The 21,188-nt window shown below is 54.2% G+C and overlaps 2 protein-coding genes across 2 annotated transcripts in view; both read right to left on the reverse strand.

The window, feature by feature from the left end:
- The window catches only part of CLCN7 (chloride voltage-gated channel 7), a 30,229-nt gene extending 23,955 nt beyond the window's left edge, over positions 1–6,274 (reverse strand). Inside the window, exon 1 of the mRNA XM_034939584.3 lies at positions 5,717–6,274. Coding sequence (XP_034795475.3) covers positions 5,717–5,857 — 141 coding nt within the window. The 5' untranslated portion in view covers positions 5,858–6,274. The remainder of the gene's footprint in view (positions 1–5,716) is intronic.
- An 8,635-nt stretch (positions 6,275–14,909) lies between these two features.
- Positions 14,910–20,814, reverse strand: PTX4 (pentraxin 4). The gene is made up of 3 exons (XM_055100612.2): positions 19,722–20,814; positions 18,280–18,934; positions 14,910–17,500 (listed from the first exon to the last, which is right to left on the reverse strand). Exons 1-3 carry the CDS (start codon positions 19,977–19,979, stop codon positions 16,860–16,862), a joined length of 1,554 nt encoding a protein of 517 aa, XP_054956587.2. The 5' UTR covers positions 19,980–20,814; the 3' UTR covers positions 14,910–16,859.
- Between the last annotated feature and the right edge of the window lie 374 nt (positions 20,815–21,188).

Here is a 21,188-nt window from a genome sequence, read left to right on the forward strand (position 1 = left end):
CTAAGGCAGGAGAACTGCTTGAACCCGGGAGGCGGAGGTTGCAGTGAGCCGAGATCCTGCCAATGTATTCCAGCCTGGGCAACAGAGCGAGACCCTGTCTCAAATAAATAAATAAAATAAAACAAAGGTCAAAATAATGTATAGAGGGGAACTACATCAAACTTTAAAACTTCTACACATCAAAGAAAACAACAGAGCAAAAGGTAACCTATGAAACGAGAAAATATTTGCAAATGTGATAAGGAATTAATATCTGATAAGGGATTAATATTCAGAATACATAAAAAAACTCAGGGTCAGGGGAGGTGGCTCACGTCTGTCATCTCAGCACTTTGGGAGGCTGAGGTGGGCTGATCACTTGAGGTCAGGAGTTCAAGACCAGCCTGACCAACGTGGCGAAACCCCAACTCTCCTAAAAATACAAAAATTAGCCAGGCATGGTGGTGGGCGCCTGTAATCCCAGCTACTCAGGAGGCTGAGGCAGGAGAATCACTTGAACCCAAGAGGCAGAGGTCGTGGTAAGCTGAGATCACACCACTGCACTTCAGCCTGGGCGACAGAGGGAGACTCCGTCAAAAACAAAAACAAAAATAAACAAACAAAAAATCAAAAACCAAAAACAAACTTAAAAAAGCAGCGTCTCAAAGTCCCACTTGCACGCCATGTTCACAGCCGCGCCGTTCACAATGACCAAAATGCGGAAGCACCTGGTGTGCCGATGGATGAGTGAGTCAAGGAAGTGCAGCCTCTCCCCGCAATGGAATAATTCAGCCATAAAGAGGAATGACCACCGACCCGTGCTGCAGCACGACGGGCCGGAGGACACTATGCTCCGTGAAATAAGCCAGTCAGAAAAAGACAGCTCCCACAGGTCCACTCGCAAGAGGGCCCTGGAGCCGTCAGGTCCCCTGAGGCAGATGGCAACGAGGGGGCTGGGCGGCAGGAGGAAGGCAGAGCGTTGAATGGGTGCAGTTTCAGTTTGGCAAGGAATGGGTTGTGTAACACTATGAGCGTGCTCAACCCTACTGAGTGCACTCACGGATGATTAAACGGTAATTAAACAAAATATTTTTTAGAGACAAGGTCTTGCTATGTTGCCCAGGCTGGTCTCTAAGTCCTGGGCTCAAATGATCCTTCCGCCTTGGCCTCTCAAGTAGCTGGTATGAGAGGCGTGCACCACCATGCCTGGCTCAAAATGGTAAATTTACGGTATGTGTTCTTTACCACAGTTTTTTAAAAAACTTAAAGCAGTATTAAAGACCATTTGCTGTTCTGCTCGGCCTGTGCTGCGTCCTAACATTCAGCAGGCCTCTGCCAGGACCAGGCTAGACGCTAGGCACAGAGGATACAGCAGCTGCCCCGCGGGGGGATGGGGGTTACAGTCAAAGGAAACAAGGTGACACACAAAGGCCACAGAGACCAAGGAGAGGCCTTTGCTGTCCATGCAGTGTCCCCATGGCGTTAAGGCAGAGACCTAAAGCAAGACAGACACTGAACAGCAATGCTGGAGGGCAGGGAAGGGCAGGGGACAGCAAGAGAACCCTCCCAGGCTGGCAGAAGACTTCCTGGAGGTCGGAAAAGAACCAAGGTGCACTTCCCCGAGTGCAGCAGAGCTCAAGGGGCCACTGGCGACGACCCCAGACCCTCCCCCGCGGCCTCGCTGCGCCCACAGTTCTCTCTCAGGCTGCGGTCTGTGGCTCCGGGTGCCCAGGCAGGACACAGTCCCACACTAACCCAGACCCCTGCCCTGCCAAGGTCTTAGGTGCAGTGTCCCAACATGAGTTCCCAGGGATGTCCTGCAAATACCCACCTCCCCTCACTGCCCCCTGAGACCCAAGTGTTTCTGGCTCCAGCCGCTTTCCCTCTCAGTTCTCAAGGAGTTCTGCTTCCGGCCGCCCACACACGGCCAGGGCTGGCTGACCTCACCCTCGCCCTGTCCCAACACCACCAGATGAGCAGTGACTGGCTTGGTCAACTCACCCCTACGCCACACAAAGCAAGACCGGCCTGAGAACAGGAACAGCAACCCACAGGCAGCTCTGAAGGGCCTGGGCTTTCAGCGGGCACCCAGCCTCCAACAAGCCACTCCACAGTCTGCCCTGCCCAGGGCAGCCACCTCATAGTGTTTGGCCAGCTGTGCCCACGCTGAGGTGGCAACGACACCACCAGCCAACCTGAAAATCCTGCAACAAACCCTAAAGAGCCTGGAGGCAGCTAGGGCCAGTTCTCATGTTCACTGAACAGTCCCGTCAGCAGGGGATGGCCTGGGTTGATATTTTAGCTCAAAACAGCTCTGGAGGCCTTGAACCCAAGGGCAGCTTACAGTACCCCGTCTGTGGCCACACTGGGGTGCGCCTGAGCCTAACTGTGAGCTGTGCCCACCAGTCAGAGCAGACCCTCCCCCAGAAAAACAGCACCAAGAAATCCAGTAGCTACTCAGGAAGTTGGGCAGGAAAGTCACAACGAACACGAATCCCTCTTGTGTTGCTGGTTTTAACACGACCGGGCACGACTCACGTTTCTTCAGGGCGTGGTTTGTGACAGGCACCGTGCTCAGCGCTGTGCATGTGTTAACTTTTTCGCAGACGGGAAAACTGGGCAACAGGGAGGCTACAGGCCTTGCAGGAGGCCATTGGCGAGTCCGATGCTCAGAGCACAAAGGCCTCCGAGGACGCCTGGCCTAAGAGGTGGTGTCTTGGCCTCCTCTCCAGTCTGTCTGCAGGGGAAGGCTGGGGCCCTTTAGGCATGGGGTCCTAGCTTCCCATGGGCTCCCCTAGAGATGAGCCAAATTCAAAGCCTGCTCATGTGCGCAGCAGGGCTGACCTCCATGCTCCACAGCGCATCCCAAACACACACTCCCTCTGTCCCTTCCCCCCGTCCGCCTGCCTGAAGATCTTGTGCTCTTCAAGCCCAAGCCTTGTGACTGCTCCTGCCCCAGGGGCCCTGCAGACCATCCGCACAGGGCACTGGGCCTGTCTCCAGCAGGAAGGAAGCAGCTTTATGCGCCTGCGTCCCAGGCAGCCACAGAGCAAGTGCACGATAAACTATTTTTTTAAATTGCTTGTAAGCAGGGTATCCGCTGTTATTAAATGCAAACAAACAAATAAGCTTACAATGACTTTTAAGGGAATAGTTGTTTTTTTTTTTTTTTGAGATAGAGTTTTGTTCTTGTCGCCCAGGCAATGGCGTGATCTCGGCTCAGTGCAACCTCCGCCTCCCGGGTTCAAGCGATTCTCCTGCCTCAGCCTCCTGACTAGCTAGGATTACAGGCGCTCACCACCACACTCGGCTAATTTTTGTATTTTTAGTAGAGATGGGGTTTCACCATGTTGGCCAGGCTGGTCTCGAACTCCTGACCTCAGGTGATCCACCTGCCTCGGCCTCCCAAAGTGCTGGGATTACAGGCATGAGCCACCGCGCACAGCCGGGAATACTTTCTAAGGTTAACAGATCAACAGATTATTTCCCAAAAAATCAACTCTTCTATTTGCAAAGACAGACAGGAAACCCCAAGCACATTCAGTCCCAAGAGAAACTCAAATTCAACCTCCATCAAGGTTCCTAATCTTTACCTTTCAGCCCTTAAAGTTGGGTTTATTCCTTCTACCTTGTGAACTTCAGATTTCTTTAATTAAAAAAAATTTTTTTTAAATTTTTTGAGATAGGTTCTCAAACTCCAGCCTGGGCAAAAGAGTGAGAAACTACCTCAAAAAAAAAAAAAAAAAAAAAAAAAGCACCTCACCGCAGCTTCAACCTCTTGGGCTCATGCGACTCTTCTGCCTCAGCCTCCCGAGCCAGTAGCTGAGACTACAGATGCACATGACCACACCTGGCTAATTTTACTTTTTTTTTGAGACAGGGTTTCACTATTTTGCCCAGGCTGGTCTTGAACTTCTGGGCTCAAGTGATCCTCCCCTACCTTGGCCTCCCAAAGTGCTAGGATTACAGGCATGAGCCACCACACCTGGCCTTACTTTCTTTTAAAACAGAAACACACACACACACAGGCATACACACAAATAACTAATCACCCATGGCCCCACCACTTCAAATTAACCCCTTCAGATCACTTTTCATGCAGACTACAGCACGGAGAGCAGGAGGGCCCACTTCAAAGGGAGCTGAGCTGCTGCTTCTTATCAGCAAAAGGCAGACTGTGACCTTCTTTGTCTGGTGCATTTCTAAGGAATTGGGAAAACCTAAATGTAGGTTCTATGGAAACGCTGATTTTCGTGTCCTTCCTAAACCTTTTTTTTTTTTTTTTTTTTTTTTTTTTTTTTGAGACGGAGTCTCGCTCTGTCCCCCAGGCTGGAGTGCAGTAGTGCCATCTCCCCTCACTGCAAGCTCCGCCTCCCGGGTTCACGCCATTCTCCAGCCTCAGCCTCCCAAGTAGCTGGGACTACAGGCGCCCGCCACCACGCCCGGCTAATTTTTTGTATTTTTAGTAGAGACGGGGTTTCACCATATTAGCCAGGATGGTCTCAATCTCCTGACCTCATGATCCACCCGCCTCGGCCTCCCAAAGTGCTGGGATTACAGATGTGAGCCACCGTGCCCTGCCGTCCTTCCTAATCTTTAAGCACAAGACAACTGTTTAAAGGACTAGACAAGAGAAAATGTAAAGAATAACTGCAAAGCAGATTAAGACCCATCAACAAAACGGTCCATTAACTCAAAAGTAACACAATACGGCCAGGCGCAGTGGCTCACGCCTGTAATCCCAGCACTTTGGGAGGCTGAGGTGGGGGGGATCACGTGAGGTCGGGAGTTCGAGGCCAGCCTGACCAACATGGAGGACCCCCGTCTCTACTAAAAATACAAAATTAGCCGGGCGCGGTGGCGCACGCCTGTAATTCCAGCTACTCGGGAGGCTGAGGCAGGAGAGTCACTTAAACTCGGGAGGTGGGGGTTGCAGTGAGCCGAGATCGCGCCATTGCACTCCAGCCTGGGCACCTACAGTGAAACTCCGTCTCAAAAAAAAAAAAATATTAAGACAATACACAGACAGGGAAACAAATGTACCCGCAACGGTTCTCCAGACCTTAACACTGCTCAGACGCACGCTGCAGGGTGACATGCGGAACGCATTCCAACCTCTGACTTGCTGCTTATTGTGTTTGCCTGCACATTGCAAATTCAACTCGGTGCTAAGGGAGACTGAGTACAAATACTCGTCACTCCCAAGATCACCTGAAAGTCGGGACTGATCCCCACACAGAAAGATGGCAGATAAAGGCGCTCAGTCATTCTCACTGAAAGAGACCCGGCTGCAATCTTAACTGTTTCCATCTCCCAGGGGGTCAAAACGCAAACAAAATTAGTTGCTCGTGTAGGATGACAATTTTTAAAAGTCACCTGAACAGAAAGCCACTTGCACCCCTTTAGGGCCAGTCTGGGGGACACCGGAGGGAATGAACGTGCGCCACGGCTGCCCCGGCGCCCCTCAGCGCCCCACATTCCGCGGGGTCTGGCGAGCTCCGCCTCGCTCACCCAGCTCTCCCGGCCACCGAGCCCGGCGCGGCCTCGAAGACTCCAGACCCCAGGCGCCCCCGCCAGCCCGGCCCCGCCGAGGAGCCCCGGGGCGCGTTCCCGAGTCCACCGCGCCTCGGTCGCCTCCAGGACCGAGACACGCGGCGCCGCCAGAAGGCTCAAGAGGGCGCGGGCTGCGGGGCGCACGAGGGCTCAGTTTCCCCGCCTGCGCCCTGCCCGGCCTCACCTGGCGCGCAGCCCCGGGCCCAGCCCCGTTCAGCAGCGGCGTCCCCCCGCCGGGCCGCGCCGTCCTCCGCAGCAGCGGCGCCGCCTCCTCGTCGTCCCGGTCCCGGCCGGACCAGGACACCTTCTTAGAGACGTTGGCCATGGCCCGCCGCGGAGCGACACCGGCCGGGAAGCGCCGGCTGCCCCCGTGTTTGTTCTCGTGACCCGCGCCGGCGGCCACGTGACAGGCGATGGCAGCCACGTGACGCGCGACGGGGCCACGTGACGCGCGACGGCGACCACGTGACCTGCAACGGCAACCACCGAAGCCCGGTCGCGCGGGGGCTCCTGGGAGCCGCGCTCCCGGCGGGTCGTGGCGCCGCCCGCCCTAGACAATCGCCGCGGCCCTGAGGACCCCGTTCTGCCCACGCGACTGCAAAGGCGGCCCCGTTGGGCTGAGCGCCGAGTGCTTGGGAGGCGAATGGCCGCCCCCGGGACCTCGGGCCGGGAGTCGGGGCGAGGGAAGCGCCCGGGGCCTGAGGGCAGGAGCCGGCTAGAGGGGCTCCCCCAGCCCCGGTCGCCCGCGCCGATCGTGACGGAGCCGCGGTGGGGAAGGGAGGAGGGAGGCGGGGCGAGGGCAGGCCCTTCCTTGCCATAGGCGGCGGCTAAAGACGTGAAGGATGAAATTACAAGTCCCGAAGTATGCATCCGCCCTCGCAGTAGGCACTCGGGCGAGGGTCGGAGTGGAGGCTTCCTCCAGCCAGCCCCAGAGGGTCCTCCCGCCTAATGAGAAAAGAACAGAAGGCGAGTCCTCTTCAACGATCAGGCCCAGAGACAGTACAGGAGGGTCGCCTCTGGAAACTGCCGGCTACTACGCAGATAGCTGTGAACTAGCCAAATAGCCGCCCGGACCCTGTACCCGCACCGGTGCACAGCCCATCACTAATCAATGGTATTTCCATAAACCAAAGAGAATTCTTGACAACTTTACATCAGCCCACACCCTGTCGCCACCTTTTGGGTCATTTATTTATTTATTTTGAGACAGGGTCTCCCTCTGTCGCCCAGGCTGGAGTGCGGTGGTGCGGTCACAGCTCAGTGCAGCCTTGACCTCCTGGACTCAAGCCATCCTCCCGCCTCAGCCTCTGGAGTAACAGGGACCACAGGCCTGCGCCCCCACACCCGGCTAATTTTTGCTGTGGAGCTCACAGTGTGTTGCCCAGGCTGTTCTCAAACTTCCGACCTCAAATGACCCTTCCACGTTAGCCTCCAGAGTAAACTCTTTATATTTTGTGCCTCATCCTCTTCCTTTTAAAAGGTCGATATTTTTATTATTGAGACGGAGTCTCGCTCTGTCGCCCAGGTTGGAGTGCAGTGGCGCAATCTCGGCTCACTGCCTCCCGGGTTCATGCCTCAGCCTCCCGAGTAGCTGGGACTACAGGCGCCCGTCACCATGCCCGGCTAATTTTTTGTATTTTTAGTACAGATGGGGTTTCACCGTGTTAGCCAGGATGGTCTCGATCTCCTGACCTCGTGATCCACCCACCTCGGCCTCCCAAAGTGCTGAGATTACAGGCGTGAGCCACGGTGCCCGGCCTTTTTTAAAATTATTATTATTTTTCAGACACAGTCTCACTTTGTCACCCAGGCTGAAGTACAATGACAAGATCATAGCTCACTGCAGCCTTGACCTCTTGGGTTCAAGGGATCCTCCTTCCTCAGCCTCCTGAGTTGCTAGGACTCTTCGTATGAGCCACTATGCCCGGCCATGGTTGGCATTTCTTTTCTTCTTTTTCCTTCTTTTTTTTTTTTTTTTTTGAGGCGGAGTTTCACTCTTGTCACCCAGGCTGTAGTGCAATGGCGCTATCTTGGATCACTGCAACCTCCGCCTCCTGGGTTCAAATGATTCTTCTGCCTCAGCCTCCCGAGTAGCTGAGATTACAGGCACCCGCCACCACGCCTGGCTAGTTTTTCTTTTTTTTTGTTTCTTTTTGTTTTTTTTTTGAGACAGAGTCTCGCTCTGTTGCCCAGGCTGGAGTGGAATGGCATGATCTTGGCTCACTGCAAGCTCCGCCTCCCGGGTTCACGCCATTCTCCTGCCTCAGCCTCCCAAGTAGCTGGGACTACAGGTGCCCGCCACCACGCCCGGCTAGTTTTTTTTATTTTTAGTAGAGCCGGGGTTTCACCGTGTTAGCCAGGATGGTCTCCATCTCCTGACCTCGTGATCCGCATGCCTTGGCCTCCCAAAGTGCTGTGATTACAGGCATGAGTCATGGCGCCAGGCCTAATTTTTGTATTTTTAGTAAAGATGGGATTTCGCCATGTTGGCCAGGCATGTCTTGAACTCCTGACCTCAGGTGATCCACCCACCTTGGCCTCCCAAGGTGCTGGGATTACAGGAATGAGGCACCGTGCTCAGCCCAGGGTCAGCATTTCTTAACGGTGAAGGGAAAAAAGAAACCTAGCAGGCGCCACCTGAACCAAGCAACCCAGTTCAGCATTGCTGGTGATGGGATAAGGTGGCATCGTGTGCCTCCTGATGTGATGCACCAGGAAGGACACAACGTCCCATCCATAGCATTCCTGCAAAACATGCTCACCTTTTGTCCACTCATAAAGGGGAAACACCAGATAATCCCACTTTGAGGGACAGCCTGCTGAACATCTAGGCCGTCTTCTTCCACAGTGTCAGTATTGTGAAAGAGACAAAGAGAGGCTGAGGAGACAACCTCACGTGGGTCTGGCATGATTGAGACAATTGGCAAAGATTGGACATACACTGTATGAGCTAACGGTGTTGGAGCAGTAGTAAATCTCCCACGCGTGATCATTATATTGTGGTTACGTCAGGAAAGCTCCCCGATCTTAGGAGATACATACTGAAATACTTGGGACCTTGTGTTGCAATGTCTGCAGCTTACACTTGGACAATTCAAAACCTGACAATAATCATAATGAGTAGCAGCCTTCTGAGAGGGAGGGAAAATGGCAATGTTAACATCTGGCCCTTGGCTGTCTGCACCACCATGCAGCAGGCAAGAACGAGCACCTTAACCGAAGTGGCAGGAAGGGAGCCAAGAAGAAAGAGGTTGGTCCACTGAGAGAGATTGGCATGAGGCGAAAGCACCAGCTGTGCTTGGCATAAGGAGTATGGAAAACACCAGGCACAGGGACGTCAGGAACCAAAATCGCACCCGATGGCCTCAAGGGCCGTGTTTTTGAAGTCAGTACTGCTCATCTGCAGAACGGTGAAGTTGCATCTGGAAAATTCAAGCTAATCACTGAGGATGTTCAGTGCAAAAACAGCCTGACCAGCTTTCATGGAAAAAAAAAAAAGACCATGATTGAAGCTCATATGGTTGTCAAAACTACAGATGATCATTTGCCTCATCTGTTCTGTGCTGCTTTTACTAAAACAGTGCAGCAAGCAGATTGGGAAGACCTCTCACAGGCAGCACCGGCAGGCCCGTCAAATCCAGAAACGATGGTGGAAATCATGGCCCAAGAGGTGCAGACAAATTACTCGAAAGACGTGGCCCATGAATTGATGCTAGACAGCACTGGGAGAGACACAGAGAAGGCTCCCCAGTCTATCCAGGTATCCTCTCCAGGATGACTTCCTTAGAAAAGTAAAAATGCTTGGGAAGCCCAGGCTTGCACTGGGAAAACTCAAGCTTTGTGGTGAAGGTCACTGTCCTGGAAAAGCTACTGGGGATGAGACCAGTGCTAAATGTGAATGAGCTGACGGATATGAGCCCCCAGCCCAACAACCTGTTTAAAATTCAGGCTTTGAATGTTGATAACCAAACTAATATTTGACCCAGCAATCCCCTTACTGGGTGTATGCCCAAAGGAATATAAATTGTTCTATCATTAAAACACATGCAGGCCAGGCGCAGTGGCTCACACCTGTAATCCCAACACTTTGGGAGGCTGAGGTAGGTAGATCACTTGAGGTCAGGAGTTCGAGACCAGCCTGGCCAACATGGCGAAACCCCATCTCTACTAAAAATACAAAAATTAGCCAGGTGTGGTGGCAGGCGCCTATAACCTGAGCTACTTGGGAGGCTAAGGCAGGAGAATCGCTTGAATCCAGGAGGTGGAGGTTGCAGTGAACTGAGATTGCACCACCTCACTCCAGCCTGGGTGACAGAGCCAGACTCTGTCTCAGAAAAAAAGCAAAACCAAAAACACACGCACGCGTATGTTGATTGCAGCACTCTTCACAACAGCAAAGACATGGAATCAACCTAAATGCCCATCAGTGGTGGACTGGATAAAGAAAATGTGGTACATGTGTACCATGAAATACTATGCAGCCATAAAAAAGAATGAGATCGTGTCCTTTGCAGGCACATGGATAGAGCTGGAGGCCATTACCCTTAGTAAACTGACTCAGGAACAGAAAACCAAATACCGCATGTTCTCACATAAGTTGGAGCTAAACAATGAGAACACATGGACACAAAGGGAAAAAAACAGACACTGAGGCCTATTGAAGGGTGGAGGACAGGAGGAGGGAGAGGAGCCGAAAAAAATAACAAAATATTGGGCTGGGCATGGTGGCTCACACCTGTAATCCCAGCATTTTGGGAGGCCGAGGTGGGTGGATCACTTGAGGTCAGGAGTTTAAGACCAGCCTGGCCAACATGGTGAAACTCTGTCTGTACTGAAAATACAAAAATTAGCTAGCTGTGGTGGCACACACCTGTAATCCCAGCTACTTGGGAGGCTGAGGCACAAGAATCACTTGAGCCCAGGAGGCGGAGGTTGCAGTGAGCGGAGATGGTGCGGCTGCACTCCAGCCTGGGCGACAGAGCGAAACTCCGTCTCAAAAACAAAACAACTGTCAAGTACCAGGCTTAGTACTTGAGTGAGGAAATTGTGTGTACAACAAACCCCCATGACATGAGTTTACCTATATAAAAAACCTGTACATATACCCCTGAACCTAAAATAAAAGTTTAAAAATATTAAATAAAGCTGGCCGGGTGTGGTGGCTCACGCCTATAATCCCAGCACTTTGGGAGGCCGAGGCGGGCGGATCACGAGATCAGGAGATTGAGACCACGGTGAAACCCCGTCTCTACCAAAAATACAAAAAAAAAAAAAAAAAAAAAATTAGCTGGGCGCAGCGGCAGGCGCCTGTAGTCCCAGGTACTTGGGAGGCTGAGGCAGGAGAATGGTGTGAACACGGGAGTTGGAGCTTGCGGTGAGCCAAGATCACGCCACTGCACTCCAGCTTGGGTGACAGAGTGAGACTCTGCCTAATAAATAAATACATAAATAAATAAATAAAATAATAATAAAGCTAACACTTGAAGAGTCTAGATAAATATATATGATGTGCAATGTATTCATCTGCAACTTTTTTTAGGCTTGAAATTTTTCCAAATCAAAAGAGTTTAAAAGTTCCTTAGAGGCCGGGCGTGGTGGCTCACGCCTGTAATCTCAGCACTTTGGGAGGCCGAGGCGGGTGGATCACGAGGTCAGGAGATTGAGACCATCCTGGCTAACACGATGAAACCCCATCTCTAGTAAAAATACAAAAAAATTAGCCAGGTGTGGTGGCAGGCACCTGTACTCCCAGCTACCAGGGAGGCTGAGGCAGGAGAATGGCTTGAACCTGGGAGGCAGACCTTGCAGTGAGCCGAGATCGTGCCACTGCACTCCAGCCTGGGTGACAGAGCAAGACTCCGTCTCAAAAAAATAAATAAATAAAATAAAAGTTCCTTAGAGCCTCTAAAGCTGAGAAGATAATGGAACCCTCCCTTGCTTATATCAAAATAAAACCAAAACTAAGCCCAAAATAAGAGGAAGGAAATCTAAAAGGGTTTTGAATTCCCCGGTGATTACACTACAATACTTTTTCTGAAATACCATGAACAACATTCTTTGAAAAAAGGTACTTTTCTCATGGGTGTGCCCTGCCTTTGTGCTTGTTTTGTTTTGTTTTGTTTTTGAGATGGAGTCTCGCTGTGTTGCCCCGGCTGGAATGCAGTGGCATGATCTCAGCTCACCGCAACCTCTGCCTCCCGGGTTCAAGCGATTCTCCTGCCTCAGCCTCCCGAGTAGCTGGGATTATAGGTGCGTGTCACCCAGCCTGGCTAATTTTTTGTATTTTCGGTAGAGACGGGGTTTTACCATGTTGGCTAGGCTGGTTTTGAACTTTTGACCTCAAGTGATCCACCTGCCTCAGCCTCCCAAAGTACTGGGAGTATAGGCGTGAGCCACCACGCCTGGCTGGCTTTGCCCTTTTGAGGGATGGTGACGAGGGCATTGCACCCCCATGTCATACAGGACAGCGAGCGTTAAAGATGAGAATGAAGCTGACTTTTCCAAGGCTCCCCACAAGCAGGCAGGAGTTGAACCTGGGTTAGTTTGATTTCAAAACTCTTGCTCTCAAATGCTTTGAGTCAAGGACTGACAGCAAGTCCCCCGGGGGGTTCAGAGGTGGGACAGTTCCCCTCCCCAGGCTTCTCAGAGGCAGGCACCATGCCGCCTGACCCAGTAGGAGTGCAGCACGTTGTTGATTGAATTGAATGGATGGACTTGGGTCTTGTGGGTTGAGGAGGGTTTGGATGAAGATACCCAGGTGGGCAGAGAGCTGAGCAGAGTGCTGGAGTGGAGCATGGTGGGGCTGTATGCAGAACCCACAAGAACAGAGCTTGGGAAGAAGGGGTCATGCTGGGGAGGGGAAGCCAGGTCCCAAAGGCCATCCTTCTCAGCCCAGGGACCTAAGTGTGTCCTTTTCTGGGACAAGTGGCTGTTTCAGAAGAGGAATGGGCTCGGGGGTGGGTAGGGTGGGGGAGGGGCTCCTTGTCGGGAACTGACTTCCCCAGCAAGACAAGGGCCCCTGTAGGTTTTTTGTCTGTATTTTGTGTGGTTTGTCCTCCTCACCCGGAAACGTAACAGACTTGGTGAAAGGTGGGATTCAGTGGGCCTTGGAGGTGGGTGTGGTTCACACCTCAAATTGCACAGGTATGATTCTGCTGAGAAAGATCAAAAAATACAATGAGAAAGGAAAGAAGAAATGAGCAGGTGGCTTTGTTGCTGCTCCCAGCGGGGTTGGTGAGCCACGTGAGACGGATGCCCAGACAGCCCTGCTCCAAACCCGAGACAGGCCCCAAATCCCCACAATCCCCAAGCTGCCCCCATACTCCCAAGTCCAAGCCCTTGCTCTGCTGTTCTCCCACCTGGAGTGAGCTGAGCCCTCCCCGTGAAGCATCCTGAACGCCCACCTCTGCCGAGTCCGTGAGGCTTAGATTCTGTGGCCACACAGCGGAATACCGCTGTGGCCCGGGCGACATCTTGGTCCCCCAGGGCGCTGGAAGCACCCGCAAGCTGGAGAGGGGCTGGGACTCCCGCCCCAGTTCTGCACCCATCTGGGGGCCACTAGAGCCTTTGTCTCAAAGCCCTGCCCCAGTTCACCTTCTTGGGACCCTGGGCAAGACAACTGTGCTAAGGACATCACTGTCACAAGAAATATTTGTGACCCGAATGACCAATCTTTCCCCAAAAAAGACGTCTTATGGCTCCCTCCTCAAAGGCAGAGTGGGGTGGAGCAAGGGCGTTCCAGAAGGCGTCTGAGGAGGCTGGGGAAGGAAAGAGGTTTGGGAAGGAGCTGCCGTCCATAGAGTTACACACCGTCGTGCAGAAGCAGAACTTGGTGAGTGACTCAGGGAACCGTCACTCCGGCATCCGCGGGGCTTTCCAGCTCTAAAACCCCATCTGTGACCTTGAGTCACGCACAGGTGGCACTGGGGGAGGCGGGCTGGGCTGATCTTGACCTGAAAGCCCAGACTTGCTGGGGTCCAGCTGGGGTCCACAGGCTGCTCTGCAGAGACATTGCTAGGAGACTCCAGGGACTGACTTAGGGCACCTTCCCCACGGTGCCAGCTGGGCAGGGTCCAGGCATCCGCAGAGCTGAAACCACCTACGCACTGGGCGGAGGGGCTCGGGCCCCTTGTGGATCTGCTAGTGAAGGCTGTGGGAACTTTCTTGTCGGCCTCCTCACTTTTCAGATAGGAAGAGGGAGAATGGGAGGGATTGGCGAATTCTGAGAACCAGGCCTGTTCTCTCGATCAGCGGATTTGGGCCCCTCCCCTGCCCCACCCCACCCCACGCCCCGCTTTCTCCTGTCTGCACCAGCTGACTTTTGGATTCTTGGAGATCTTGTGTTTGGGCCTTTCTTGGGAATCTCCAACATCATGAAGTCAATTTACACCAGACTGAAACTTCAGTACAAGTCTGTCCTAATGGTCAATGCAAGTTTTGTTTTTTACCCTGCCGTGATTTGGAATTAAAAAAAAATTATCAAAAAGAGAGGCTGGGCACAGTGGCTCATGCCTGTAATCCCAGCACTTTGGGAGGCCGAGGCGGGTGGATCACCTGAGGTCAAGAGTTCAAGACTAGCCTGGCCAACATGGTGAAACCTGGTCGCTACTAAAAATACAAAAAAATTAGCCGGGCGTGGTGGTGGCAGCACCTGTGATCCCAGCTACTCGGGAGGCTGAGGCAGGAGAATTGCTTGAACCTGGGAGGTGGAGGTTGCAGTGAGCTGAGATTGCGCCATTGCACTCCAGCCTGGGCAACAGAGTGAGACTCTGTCTCAAAAAAGAAAGAAAGAAAGAAAACACAAAACCAAGTGTGGACAAGGATGTGGAGAAACAGGAACCTTCATAGATGGCTGGCGGGAATGAAAAATGATGCAGCAACTTTGGAAAACAGTTGGGCAGTTTCTCTGAAAGCCTAGACATGGGCCGGGCGTTGGGGCTCACGCCTGTAATCCCAGCTACTCGGGAGGCTGAGGCAGGAGAATCGCTTGAACCCGGGAGGCGGAGCTTGCAGTGAGCTGAGATTGCGCCATTAACCCCAGCCTGGGCGACGAGAGTGAAACTCTGTCTCAAAACAACAGGAAGCCTAGACATGAATTTACCATAAGACCAGCAATTGTACTGCTAGGTATCCACCAAAGCGAAAAAAATGCCCACACAAAGACTCGTCTGAGAGTGCTCAGAGCGACTTTATCCGCAGTAACCCCAACTGGAAACAACCCAGATGTCCACCAGCGGATGAACAGATAAATGAACTGCGGTCCATCCATACAACGTGACATGCTTTGGCAACAGCGCAGATGAAACGCTGAGACACGCTGCAGCGTGGACGAAGCTTGAAAACCTTGTGCTAATTACAAGAAGCCAGACACAAACAGACAATTGCTTTTGGTTTATTTATATGCAGTGTCCAGAACAGGCAAATCCATAGAGACAGAAAACAGGCAGGTGGCTGCCAGAGGCTGGGGAGGGTGCGGGGGACCCAGGAGCGATTGCTACACTTTTTAAGGAAGGGAACAGAAAGGTCCTAAAACTGGGTTGTTAACGATGGCTGTACAACTCCGTAAATTCACTACAAATCTTTGAACTATGCGCCTGAAAGGTGAATTTTATGATATGTAAATTTTACCTCAATAAAGTTTTGTTTTGTTTTGTTTTGTTTTGTTTTTTGAGACAGGGTCTCACTCCGGTTGCCCTGGCTGGAGTGCAGTGGTGCGATCTCGGCTCACTGCAGCCTCAGCCTCCCAGGCTCAAGTGATTCTCCCACCTCAGCCTCCCGAGAAGCTGGAACTACAGGCACAGACCACCACACCTGGCTAAATTTTTTGTATTTTTTTTAAGTAGAGATGGGGTTTCGCCGTGTTAACCAGACTAGTCTCAAACTCCTGGACTCAAGCAATCCACCCACCTCTGCCTCCCAAAGTGTTAGGATTACAGGCGTGAACCACGGCACCAAGCCAATAAAGTTGTTTTAAAAGCATTGCCTGGGCCAGGCACCGTGGCTCATGCCTGCACTTTGGGAGGCCGAGGCAGGTGGATCACCTGAGGTCAGGAGTTCGAGACCAGCCTGACCAACAGGATGAAACTCCATCTCTACTAAAAATACAAACATTAGAGCTGGGCATGGTGATGCACCCCTATAGTCCCAGCTACTTGGAAGGCTAAGGCAGGAGAATCGCTTTATCCCAAAAGGTGGAGGTTGCAGTGAGCCAAGATTGCACTACTGCACTCCAGCCTGGGCAACAGAGCAAGACCCCATCTCAAAAAAAAAGAAAGAAAAAGAAAAAAGAAATAAAAATTTTTCAGCCAGGCGTGTTAGTGTGTGCCTCTAGTCCCAGCTACTCAGGAGGCTGACGTGGGAGGATCAGCTGAGCTCGGGAGGTTGAGGCTGCAGTGAGCTATGATTGTGCCACTGTACTCCAGCCTGGGCGACAGTGTAAGACTCTGTCAGAAAGAAAGAGAGAGAGAGATAAAGAGAGAAGAGGGAGAGAAAGAGGAAGAGGGAAGGAAGGAATGGAGGGAGGGAGGGAACGGGAAAGGAAAGGAAGAAGGAAGGGAGGGAGGGAGGGGCCGGGCGTGGTGGCGGGCGCCTGTAATCCCAGCTACTCAGGAGGCTGAGGCACGAGAATTGCTTGAATCCGGGAGGCGGAGGTTGCAGTGAGCCAAGATCATGCCATTGCCCTCCATCCTAGGAGACAGAGTGAGACTCCATCTCAAAAAAAAAAAAAAAGATAAGAAAGAAAGGGGCCGGGCACAGTGGCTCACGCCTGTAATCCCAGCACTTTGGGAGGCCAAGGCTGGCGGATCACGAGGTCAGGAGATTGAGGCCATCCTGGCTAATATGGTGAAACCCCCTCTCTACTAAAAATACAAAAAAATTAGCCTGGCATGGTGGCGGGCGCCTATAGTCCCAGCTACTTGGGAGGCTGAGGCAGGAGAATGGTGTGAACCCGGGAGGTGGAGCTTGCAGTGAGCCGAGATCGCGCCACTGCACTCTACCCTGCACAACAAAGTGAGACTCCGTCTCAAAAAAAAAAAAAAAAAGAAAAAAAAGAAAGGAAGACAGTGCAGGAAGTAAGAATGCCGTGGTGATGGAAGAAACATGGGCTTGTGGGCCACCCTGACCCCAGGCTCTCTCTGTCTCTGTTCGCTCCCTGTCCACCTCCCCACCCCCCAGGATGTAAGAGGCACCCCTATGTGAGGGCGCAGGTGTGCACAGCCAGGACGGGTGGGGGTGGCCTTTGTAGAATGTGCTGGCGGGGGGGCGGTGGCGGAATGTGGATGGGGGCATGCTGCCCTTGCTGGCCTCAGCCCCCGTGCGGCTCGGCCTCAGGGACAGCGTTCCAGGCAGGTGCAGTTGGCTCTCTGCACAAATCCGCCTGCTAGTGCAGCATTGGCCAGCGTCAGGATGGCACCTGTCGGGAACTCTTTCCCGATGGCAAGGTTTGCAACTTCCCCGGGAACCAGCGCCCGATCCCAGATAGCCAAGCCAGACATGCTCCCCACGAAGGCCTCGGAGCTGTCGAATCCGCCCCCCACGCTGTCTTGTTCCTGGCCCAGCACGAGGGACCCTCCGGGGGGGATCTCATAGCCCTCCCTGAAGCGGGAGCCGGTGGCCACCAGCCTGCGATCCACGTGGAGCCAGTACCTGCCCTGGGTGGACGTCCAGATGACACAGATGTGGTGCCACTGGCCGTCCAGCAGCAGCTGCAAGGGCAGCTCCCTGAAGGCCGGGTCCCCGATCACGAAGTGGATGGATCCGGGCAGGAGGGAGTCTCGGCCGTGCAGCACCAGCTTGTTGTCATTGTCCTCGGTGGCGTAGGACAGGAGGGTGCCCAGGCGGCCGGAGGCCATGCGGACCCAGCTGCAGAAGGACAGGGCTCGCAGGGCAGTGACGAAGCCAGGGCTGAGGAAGACCACGTTTTTGGTGGAGGCGTTTGGGAAAACGAGGGTGGGGCCCACGCCGCAAACTAGAAACAGAGGAGGGAGGGTCAACCCCTTGCAGGAGGCTGAGCAGAAGCATCCAGAAGCACACGTGCTGTGGGTGCCTGGCCTCCCACTCCCGGCTGCCACCCTTCACGGAGCACTGACTCTGCACTGGCCCTGCCGATGGCTCCCCTGCAGCGTCTCCTTCACTCTCTTGATGGGATCACCCCAGTTCCACAGGCGGGAAGACTGAACATGAGGGCCGTACTCAGGAGTGGCGGGGTCCTGCTAGGAGCCCTAGCTGTCGGCCCACCCAGCTGAGCCAGCGCCCCTCACTGCCAGGGAGTGTCTGCACCAGCTGAGCCAGCGCCCCTCGCTGCCAGGGAGTCTCTGCAAATTTCATGACTCACAACAGCGCAGGTTTAGTGTTTCACATTTCTGGCGGTCACAAGGCCAACACGGTCTCCCAGGGCTCAAATCAGGTGTGGACAGGGCTGGTTCCTCTGGAGGCTCCAGGAGAAACCATCTCCCGCCCTTTCCAGCTTCCAGAGGCGCCTGCACCCTTCGGCGTGGGGCCTCCCCGTCTGTGCATCCCGCCACCTCTGCTTCTGCCCTCACGCCCTCCTCTGACTGTGTTCCTCCTGCCTCCCCTTAGAAAGCCTCTGTGATGACGGTGGGCCACCCCCCGCCGGATGATCTGAGACCCTCTCCCCATCTCCCGGCCCCTAACTGAACCTCTTTTGAGAAGCCTTTTCCAGGGGGCCCGGTCTAAGGAGGAGCTGGAGGGAAGCCTGGCCATGAGCTGGGAGCCTGTGGTACTTACTCTCTCCTGGTTCCTGGGGGGACCATGCCTGCTGCCGAGGGTCTTTTGGGGCAGTCCCACTGAGTACCCGATGGCTGCCTGAGGCTGGAGGCTCCCGCCTCCCTTGGAGAGGGGCCGAGGAGTCCTGTGGGGGGCCCCCGTGCTCAGAGGCAGCTCGGAGCTCCTGCCTGTCCCTCTGAAGCTTCAGGGAGGTCGGGCTCAGCTCCTCAGGCTGGGTTGGGGTTGGGACCAGGGCCGGCCCGAGGGCTGCAGTGCCAGGGTGGGCCACGGGCAGCCGCCCCTCCAGAGCAGCCAGCCTGGCGCCCTGGCTGTGGATGAGGCCCTCCAGGCGTGCCAGTGAGTCCTGCAGGGCGTCCCTCTGGGCCTTGTGTGCCTTCCTTTCCCGGGCCCGCTGCTGGCTCCTCTCGCCCAGGGTGAGGTCCAAGGCCCGCAGCCGCGTGTCTACTTTCCGGCCTCGGCGCTGCATCTTCCTCACCCAGGCCTTGAGCTGCGCCAGCTCCCCCTGCACCGAGGCCTGTGACCGGTTGACTGCCTGAGCCACAGCCTGGCTCTCTTCTGCCAGGCTCCGGAACCGGACGTCAACGTTGTAGGACACGTTGTAGTTGCTGGCGATGCTCTGCAGGTGTGTCCAGGTCACCTCCTGGAATCTCCGGAACTGTAAGGAGGACACAGTGATGATGGGCCGGGCCCGCTGGGAGGGATGGGAAAGGCTTTGCCCTCTCAAGTTGGGAGCAGCGGCCGCGTGCCCGGCCCATGGCCAGCACTGGCTATCTGCCCACCGATTTGATCCCCACTGCGATGCCGTGAGATGTGGTGGGTGCCAGGGACTGACCCCAGGCCATGCAGCTGCACCACGTGGGGTGTGGACTCCAGGCCCACAGCTGGGGCTCTGATCCCCACTGCTCACCCCATAACCACCGGCAATCACTTTCCCTCGTGATTCCAGCTCCTGCCTGTGAGCAGGGGACGGCAGGGTGGCCTCATGAGTGCTTTACGAAGCCCAAACAGGAAGCACCCAGCGCAGGCCCGACAGGCACACAGCACTCCGGAACTGTCCATGGACCCCGCGTGGGAGTCCGGGAGGCTGTTCACACCCACTGCCACAAGGTGGACCTGTGACCTCCCAGTTTCCACTCCCCGTGACACTACCCGGCCCCCATGGCCCCCAGGTCCCCTGACTCCCTTCCAGACCCCCTTCTAGCCTCTGGCCCCACCTGACCCCCACATGTTATGAGGCTTGTGTCCTGGGTGAGTGGAGCCCAGCTCAGCTCTTCCCTGGTGTCCAACTGCAGGTGAAATAATCTTCATGGATGGAAAGAGCGTCACACGCGGTGTTCGTGTCCGCCAAGCCCTGATGTTTATCACTCTGCTTCTGGAACATCCGTCTTCCATCTGCTGCCAATTTAAAAACCCGACTGCGCCATGTCAGGGGTATAACTTGCCTGTTCCTCCAGCCTACGGAGCCTCTCGAAAAACGGTTTCCTGGGCCCCACTGGGGCGGCTTCCTGCGATGAAGCCCCATGTAGATATATAGGCACAAAAACAAGGAAGAAAGACAAGGTCTTCCTCCACGAGCAACCCATCCGGAGAGACGGCAAGGCCCCAGCAGTCTCCCTCCAGCCGCAGGAGAGGGTGAAGGTGGCTCCGTGGGTCTGTCTTGTGTCTCGTCCCCCCAGCTCTCCTGTTGAGTGGTTTTCCATCTTTGGCCCTGGCTGGATGTCAGGTTCTTCCTGCCGCCTCCATGAAAGGCATCTGCCTTCAAGCCAGTGGGCTCTGAGACTTGCAGGTTCCTAAGGAGACAAGCTTAAAACAGATGCAAACAGTTTCTTTGAAGAATCATTCAGCTGGGTGCAAGCCCGCGGGCGGGAGGCGATGGCTTTAACAGGAGCACATGGACTTGTGCTCCCGAGAAGTCGAAGCAAGACAGGGAACCCGACGGGGGCTGGGGAGTCAACAGAGCCAGGTCTGCACAGGCACCCATCACCCAGGCCATGCACGGCTGCATCCTGGGAGGCCCCGTCTCTCTCAGTAAAGCAATGGAAATGTGACTGGGAGCCACCTTAATTAATTAATTATTATTATTATTTGAGATGGAGTCTCGTTCTGTTGCCTAGGCTAGAGTGCAATGGCGCAACCTCAGCTCACTGCAACCTCCGCCTCCCCGGCTCAAGCGATTCTCCTTCCTCAGCCTCCTGCCTCCTGAGTAGCTGGGATTACAGGCATGCTTTACCATGCCCGGCTAATTTTAGCATTTTTAGTAGAGATGGGGTTTCACTATGTTGGTCAGGCTGGTCTCAAACTTCTGACCTCATGATTCGCCTGCCTCAGCCTCCCTAAGTGTTCAGATTACAGGCATGAGCCACTGCGCCTGGCCAATTAATTAATTTTTTTGACGGAGTCTCGCTCTGTCACCCAGGCTGGAGTGCAGTGGTGCGATCTCCGCTCACCACAAGCTCCGCCTCCTGGGTTTAACGGATTCTCCTGTCTCAGCCTCCCAAGTAGCTGGGATTACAGGTATGTGCCGCCACATCCGGGTAATTTTTGTAATTTTAGTAGAGACGGGGTTTCACCATGTGGGCCAGGCTGGTCTCAAACTCCCGACCTCAGGTGATCCACCCGCTGTGGCCTCCCGAAATGTTGGGATTACAGGCATGAGCCACCGCGCCCGGCCAATTTTTGTATTTTTAGTAGAGACGGGGTTGCCCCATGTGGGCCAGGCTGGTATTTTTGGTTACAGGTTGTGTACTGGCTTGAATGAGACCCTCCTAAAAACACACATAAGCCCCAGGCAGGGCCTTATGTGGAAAAGGGTCTCTGCGGATGTCATGAAGGATTTTGAGATGAGACCATCCTGGATTATCCAGGTGGCCCTAAAGCCAATGACAGGGGTATAAGAGATAGAGGAGGAG

The sequence above is a fragment of the Pan paniscus genome, chromosome 18 (genome assembly GCF_029289425.2).
Source record: "Pan paniscus chromosome 18, NHGRI_mPanPan1-v2.0_pri, whole genome shotgun sequence".
NCBI lineage: Eukaryota > Metazoa > Chordata > Mammalia > Primates > Hominidae > Pan > Pan paniscus.

Excerpts from the sequence above, each read along its gene's own strand:
- PTX4 (XM_055100612.2), bottom strand. The coding sequence starts at position 19,979 with ATGGAAAACCACTCAACAGGAGAGCTGGGGGGACGAGACACAAGACAG. Across the intron at positions 18,935-19,721 it reads TCCGTAGGCTGGAGGAACAG|TTCCGGAGATTCCAGGAGGT; the intron begins GCAAGTTATACC and ends TCCTCCTTACAG. Across the intron at positions 17,501-18,279 it reads CCCCCAGGAACCAGGAGAGA|TTTGCGGCGTGGGCCCCACC; the intron begins GTAAGTACCACA and ends CTCTGTTTCTAG.